Source organism: Stigmatopora argus, chromosome 11 (assembly GCF_051989625.1).
Source record: "Stigmatopora argus isolate UIUO_Sarg chromosome 11, RoL_Sarg_1.0, whole genome shotgun sequence".
In the NCBI taxonomy this organism is placed as follows: Eukaryota; Metazoa; Chordata; class Actinopteri; order Syngnathiformes; family Syngnathidae; genus Stigmatopora; species Stigmatopora argus.
In genome coordinates this window covers 8,541,507-8,549,077 of record NC_135397.1, presented here as the reverse complement: position 1 = coordinate 8,549,077, position 7,571 = coordinate 8,541,507, and the positions used below count along the sequence as shown (strand labels likewise).

Genomic DNA, 7,571 nt, shown 5'->3' with positions numbered 1-7,571 from the left:
ATACTATCTATATAATTGAAAATATCAATGTTATTGCTCTTGTTTTTTTAATGGCCCAAAATATTCACATGGCCTATAAAGGGCTAATGCTAAACTCGGACGGATTTGCATTAATTTTCCATTTTTGTATGTGATCTCACTTGCAGATTCTCGAGTAATCCGTCCCCACTCTTGCATCATGTGTCGTTTATAAATTGCAGGCAGTGGTCCTTTTTAGTGCGCATGTACCCGGCAAGACGATTGGCTCCCGTCCCCCTGACTTCATCCCCCCCAAGCCGGCACCAGCCCTCGCCTGAGCCGACGTCCAAACCACGCTGCCGGAGAGCACCCACGCGGAGACAGACAACCCACGCTGTCGTGCCCCTGAGAAGGAAAAGCAAATATGGAGAAAAAGAACGAAATCAACGGCCACGCCACGTCCGAGCGGCCCCTAGAAACGAAAGGAGCCCCCCGAAACACGCAGCAGAAACTAGCGGAGTTTCTCACTCGGAACCTGTTAGTGATCATGACAGTCTCCGGGGTGCTCGTGGGCGTCGGGCTCGGAATGGGGGTTCGCAACATGAACCTGAGCAAGGCGCAGATGACTTACTTCGCCTTCCCTGGTGAGATGCTCCTTCGGATGCTGAAGATGATCATCCTGCCACTGGTCGTATGCAGCCTTGTCTCCGGCGCGGCCAGTCTGGACACTCGCTCCCTGGGCAAGTTGGGGGGCATCGCCGTCGCCTATTTCCTGGTGACCACGCTCATCGCCTCCGGGATCGGCGTCACGCTGGCGTTTATCGTCAAACCCGGCGTGGGTGCGGGATCCCTCAACAGCAACAGCCTGGGATTGGAACGCGTGAGCAACAATAAGGAGACCACCGACTCATTTCTTGACTTGGCCAGGTACCCTCGTATAGTAGTCTTAGTATGACTCTTATTATTACTACTATAAATTCTACATATAATTACTACTATAAATTGTAAATATAATTACTACTCTAAATTCTAAATATAATTTCTACTATAAATTCTAAATATAATTACTACTATAAATTCTAAATATATAATAATATACTTAAAAAGATACAAAAGATAATTTTGGTCACCCTTTTATTTCCCATTCTTGCTTTAACGCAATCTTTCACTATCAAAGGTTGTTCTTAAAGGTTTCATCTACTCCGTTCAATCTGTTGTGCAAAATGCTCAACTGTGTAATGACAAAAAACAGACAAAAATTGTGGATTTTATCTTATTTTTCAGGCTGGACTGCAAAGTTTTTAATACCAGAATGGGTGGTTTTCCGCTTTTAAAGTAAAAAGTCAAACCAAAACAAAATAAAGTACTACTTGAGTCAAGTACAGATACCACATTCAGCTGATTATTTGAACTGTCAGTAAGGTTTAGGTGCACAGTGACTAAAGTGAAGAGCAGGTCAGCGCAGTCTGCTTTGATTTGACAATTTCTGATGAAACTAATCAAAACAGTCAAGTTATTTTGTTTTCGCATTTTTACGTTTTTTAGCCATGTGTTTTGGGACATCATCTAGTTGGAAGTCTACGACCTGAACCTGAGATTAAGATTTTTGATAGTACATTTTTCCTGAGAATACATCTTGGGATTTCATTTTAAAATGACATTAGAAATCCAGGAGCGGGTCTTCGTGGCCAAAAAGCTGCCTGGTGACAAATTCCCACTATACTAGAGTGAGGTGACAGCTGCTGTTGAAGAGAAGTGTGTTTTGAGAAGAAAGCTTTATATATTGAGTCACTGTTTGGGTCCAATGAGCCATCCACTTGTTGAGTCAGCATTTCTCACTTATCACAACAGCATGTTGACTCTTTGCCGATGTGCAGTCTGGGCTACACGAAGCTAGATAACACAAATATTTTATTGGTTAGCAGATGAATGATATGTTCTTTTTATTTTTTGTCGGTTCTGTGAAATGTTGGTTGAGCTACTGCTGTTGTAAAAGGACTGTATATAAATTAAGCATTGGTGAATTCATGGTCCAATTCCATGCTAATGTCCTTTACATACTTTGTTGCAATTTTTGTGCAATTTTGGAATGTCAAGGAGTAGCATCAAGGATTCATTAAGAAATCCAGTTCATCAGTTTTACAGTAAAGATGTCGCGAAAGAGCAGGGGGGTTGTCAAGGGTTTTTCAGCTTAACTTCTCTGACATGCACAAACTGTGGGAAAAGTTGTGATTCTTTGTATAATAGTATAGTGTGACCTCCACAGATAAAATTACCCCAAACACACGAATACGAGGAAAGGGCCCCCGCAGCTTTTAATTCTTCTGTGTATTTCAGATAGCAAGGACTTTGTGGTATCTGGGAAAGAGCTCGAGTAATACACAGCTAGGGAAAAAAATGACGAGAAAAGGACCAAATGAATCATTTTAAAATGTACTGTATATGTTGAAATATGTCAAGTAACATGGTGAAATGAAATGTTATGCAGGTGTAAAGTTGTCATGTTTTTTAGGGTGTTTTTTCCTTGTGTGTTCTGTCCCTATGATTGAATGAGGTAATCATGCTATGCCATTTCTGTTTCTGACCCAGGTGTTCCTTATTGTCATTAACCCCTGTCTGTGTCTTTAAACCCCGTGTTTTTCTGCGTCGGTGTAGAAGTGTTTTTCGTCTTCGTTATGTTTGCCTTTCGCCGGTCTGTGTCTCCGCTGTTTTCGTTTTCAAGATCTAGCAGTTGAATATGCTGGGAAAATGGCTATGTCTAGGAATATGAGGAACAGGTGACCTGATGAACCACGCTTGGAAAAGAGACATCTATAATGATAAACTTTGTGTGCACTGTTTTACCAAAAAACATTGCCACTGACTACAGTCGGCATCCAATCGTTTTGTATTAGGAATGGCAGCAAATGAACGAATGTGGAGTGGACATCTGTCTTTGTTTTAAGTCCATTTTTTCATCTTTTGCAGGAACTTATTCCCATCCAACTTAGTAGCTGCTGCTTTCCGCTCTGTGAGTGCCTTACTTTGACCATGGCCCATTTTACACACACACATACACACACACCTACACACACACACGCTAACACGTCCGAAACATAGTATATTAAGCAAAATTTATTTCTCCGACACAAGCCGTGCCACTTCATTTTCACTTACAGCCGGTGTAAATCCTTACTGGTGTGCTCTGTCTCATAATGCCCCTTAATGAGGACTATTTTGGCTTGTCCCCACCAGCCGTTTCCATGGCGAAATCATTCCATTCCAGCCAGCTTAGCAACCCACCTCGCCTCGGTGCTTTTGAACATGGCCTGCTTCCTAGAATATTTTATGCTTGCTCTAGTAGACGATAAAATCACAATCAACTATTGTGTAACCATTAGCTAAAAGGGTGCGAGGTGGATCTATTCACCGACTAAACGGCAACTATTGTGCAGATCAATCCCTGTGAAAATCGGGGAAGTAGATCATAAACGTGACTCTGTGTGGAGAAAAGAATGAGTTTCAAAGTGCGACCAGGTCATTGAGTGCAATGCCTTCTACATCATCCACATTTCCAAGCATTTCCAACAATCCACAAAAAAAGTTTGCATCCTCAGTTAGTTAGTTTCACAAGAGAAATGCATCTGTTTTCCTTTTTGCATGTGCAAGTAGTTTTCTTGACTAGAAAACAATGAATTTATAACAGCATTTCTTCCTCTTTGTGACACAGTATGCCACTGACTACAAGATGGTTGCTTCGGGCAATGACATAAATGGGACTACACTCTATCAAAAGGTATCAAAAGCCTTAACATTCATACACTTTATAATTGTGTGTCCCTCGATGTTTCAATGAATACAAAGAGTATACAGTGTGTTTGTCTATAACTGTCTATCTATGGATAGACAGACATAGTGTAGGTATTGATTGTTTTTCATGGTGTTCATCCAAATGGCCAGAGACACTAAAAATGTACTCTAACATTCACAAGCTGACACGCATGTCTAATGTAGCAGACCAATTTAAGCATTAGTTTTTGGCGTTGACCCATGGAATTTGTCTGTGAACTCATGGGTCATGTTGAAATGAAGCCAGTGGGATTTCTCAGGACATTGTTTGTTTACCCAACCTATAGGGTCTTTTTTTTCATGTCCCTTTTTGTTAACCATTATCCAGATCACTAAAATCTCAGTCTCAGCCATGCACCTGCACACCAAATCGGAATGTGGCCACAAAATGAAATTTATAGATAAAATCCAACCCTAGCTATGGATTGAAATTTTATTTTTTTCTGCCTTTCAGCTTCACTCTCAATTTTTTTCCCAATTTCATTTTTAGGTGCCATTTGGTAAAGAAAATGATGGCATGAACATCTTGGGTCTGGTGTTATTTGCAATGGTTTTCGGTGTGGCACTGAGAAAGCTCGGAGATGAGGGTGAAGAGCTTATCCGATTCTTCAATGCTTTCAATGAGGCAACCATGGTGCTGGTATCCTGGATCATGTGGTGAGTGCTTACACAAAAAGTGGTTAAAGTATGCAAATGGTGATATTTTTTGGTTTAGCATTTAAAGTCAAAGATATTTTCAGAGCTAGAACTCATGCTGTGTTGTTTTCTTCCCAATCCTCAGGTACATCCCTTTTGGCATTGTATTCCTAGTGGGCAGTAAGATCGTCGAGATGGAGGATGTGGTTCTACTAGTCACAAGCTTGGGAAAATACATATTTGCATCCATCCTGGGACACATTATCCATGGTGGAATTGTCCTGCCCCTTATCTACTTTGGATTCACGCGTAAAAATCCTTTCAGTTTCCTGTCAGGCCTCATTACCCCCTTCACGACTGCCTTTGCCACCTGCTCCAGGTAGAACTTTACCTTCCTAGAGTACTATAATCCTCAATGGAATGTAAATTCAGAATCCAAGTGCCTGAACAATTGTATTGAAAGCATAATTTTAAATGTGGCTAATCTTTTCGTATACGCATGTGACCCATAAAATCTAAATGTTCAAAACAGCCCACAAATCATGGAAATGTTATCATTGATTAAAACCAAAGTCAAATTGAATTTTTTTGGATCATTGATGAAAAATTCTCTCACAGCTCTGCGACCCTTCCCTCCATGATTAAGTGTGTGGAAGAGAACAATGGCGTGGACAAGCGTATCAGCCGCTTCATTCTCCCTATTGGAGCCACAGTGAACATGGATGGAGCGGCCATATTCCAGTGCATAGCTGCTGTCTTTATCGCTCAGCTCAATAACACTGAGTTAAATGCTGGACAGATCTTCACTATCCTGTAAGTGCACCGTAAGAAGGTCAAAATTATGTGACCGAATGGAATTAATAATATATACCAATTCAGCTTCAAAATATCTGTCATTCACCCTAGCGAATTCAAGGGACATATTCAGGGAGGGTCAAAGTCCAATCCATTCTGACTAGGAGGCACCAATTTCCTCAGATGGTGGATTTTGCGATACATGTGAACTTGTTCTTTCTAGAGTGACGGCCACTGCCTCCAGCGTCGGTGCTGCAGGAATTCCAGCTGGTGGCATCATCACTATTGCCATCATACTGGAGGCCATCGGGTTACCAACCAATGATCTGTCCCTTATGCTGGCTGTTGACTGGATTGTGTGAGTACAGTTATTGGATTGGATTGGATAACTTTATTCATCCCGTATTCGGGAAATTTCGTTGTCACAGTAGCAAGAGGGTGAGGATGCAGAAATAGGAAAGGCATTTTAGACATAAATAGATAGGTAATAAGTAAGTTAATAAATAAATACATGAATAAATATATAAATAAATAAGCGTGTTGCTGAAATATATATATATATATATATATATATATATATCCAGATCCATACACATACACACATAATTATTGAACTTGCATCCAATTCAGATTAGATTAACCTTTATTCATCCCGTATTCGGGAAATTCAGTTTGTAGCAGTAGCAAGCACAGACACAGGAAAAGACAATGTTTTTTTACTTTTAGTACTAGATAACTGCATACTTGAATGTAAAAAAAAGTGAGACCTAAACTCTGCGAGGTTTAGGAAAAGGTTGAAATTAAATTCTTTGAAATGGATACTTTAAAAGTGGTGGGAAATGGCTTTGAAAAATAGTCCTGTTCTCGCAAGATGGGAGGTTTACTTTGTGTCATCTCCGCAGGGATCGCACGACCACCGTGGTCAATGTGGAAGGTGATGCTTTGGGTGCTGGAATCCTGCATCACATCAACCAGCAGGAGATTGCAAAGCAGCAGAAAGAGATGGAGGTGGGAAGGGAGCTTTCGGAGGTGCGGGTGGAAACGGTGGCCAATGTCCAAGCCCAGGAGGAGACCTCACCTCTTGTCATGCACAAAACCAAAGCTTCAGAAGCGGTATCAGACGACGCTGAGTCGGTCCTGTGAAATCATGCACATTTTTGGATTTTGCATTCATTGTCAAACCTGTTGACCTTTGTACACCATTCATGTTGCTCCTGTTGGCCATGGGTTGGCACTCGCATAAGGGAAAAAAAGTGCCGTTAGCCAGTGTTGACTCTGTGAGTACATTTGAAGCAGCAAATTTTCAACCAAGTTTGGAATGTTTAGTTTTCACTGTTTTAACTCATGCCCACCTGTGACCCTGACAAGGATAAGCTGTGTTTAAAATGAATGAATGAACTTGTGTCCATGGTACAGTATTGGCAGACGTGTGCCAATATGCAAAAGCTATTCTTCTAACATTCCCATTGATGTGAAATTTATGTTTCTCTTTTGTGACGTACATTGCTTTGTTTTCATTACTACAGACGTGACATACAGACCTCAAACAAATGAAATGCCTGATACCAACCATATTGTTAAAAACATCAGGGTGTACGTTTAAAACTGGTGCTTGTTTGGTATTTAAAGGTCCCGGAACACAACATTGAACATCCTCATGAACACTGAGTTAGGGGTTTTTTTCATTAGATATTTTCACAGTTGTTGAAATTTGTTTGCTAACCCACATGTCAAACATTAACCCTGGAGATGAGAGATTCTGCTCTATTTTTCCACCCTGTCTACTCAGCTATGCGGTGTAAAGGAAACTGAATATTGAGAAAAAACAAACAAACAAACAAACAAACAAACAAACAAAAGATTCAACATGTGACATGCATTCTTACTGTTATTGTACTCGAATCAACGGTACTTCCCATAAAAAATTCTAAAAGATTAATCATGTGCTAGTGTAATGCTGCTGTTAGAACCTTTATGTTTAATTTGTTTAACTTATTAGTTATAGTATTTCCTTGTTGGCACTACAATATGTATTATAGCCTTGTTTTTGCATTTGACTCAGCTGTTTGTCATAATTAAAAAGAAGTAAAATCGTACATTTTACTAAAACCTTTTTTTAAATGCTGTTTCTAATTATTACTCAACGTTCACATTCGGCTCTTGTTGTTACTGGTTTGGACAGAGAGATGGGTATATAAACTGGACTGTAGTGCAATATAAAGAGCAGTCTCATAGTTTTGAGTCCAACTTAAGTACTTATTTGAAGGAAGTTCACAATTTACAGCCATTTACACACAAAAAAGACTGCCCATAGCAGACACTTGACAAAGTTTTAGTCACTACAAACACACACA

General features: G+C 40.2%; 1 protein-coding gene across 1 annotated transcript; it reads left to right on the top strand.

Annotated features, from left to right (window-relative positions):
• The first annotated feature begins 211 nt into the window (after nt 1-211).
• Nucleotides 212-7,326, top strand: slc1a4 (solute carrier family 1 member 4). The gene is made up of 8 exons (XM_077613697.1): nt 212-885; nt 2,926-2,968; nt 3,668-3,733; nt 4,277-4,443; nt 4,568-4,801; nt 5,041-5,235; nt 5,441-5,575; nt 6,120-7,326. The coding sequence occupies exons 1-8, from the start codon at nt 383-385 to the stop codon at nt 6,358-6,360; spliced, it is 1,584 nt and encodes a 527-aa protein (XP_077469823.1). The 5' UTR covers nt 212-382; the 3' UTR covers nt 6,361-7,326.
• Nucleotides 7,327-7,571: the final 245 nt, after the last annotated feature.

Bases quoted from the DNA above. Each gene is read 5' to 3' on its own strand.
- slc1a4 (XM_077613697.1), top strand. From the start codon at position 383: ATGGAGAAAAAGAACGAAATCAACGGCCACGCCACGTCCGAGCGGCCC. The intron at 3,734-4,276 runs GTATCAAAAGCC...TTTCATTTTTAG, and splicing joins GGACTACACTCTATCAAAAG to GTGCCATTTGGTAAAGAAAA. The intron at 5,236-5,440 runs GTAAGTGCACCG...TGTTCTTTCTAG, and splicing joins GGACAGATCTTCACTATCCT to AGTGACGGCCACTGCCTCCA.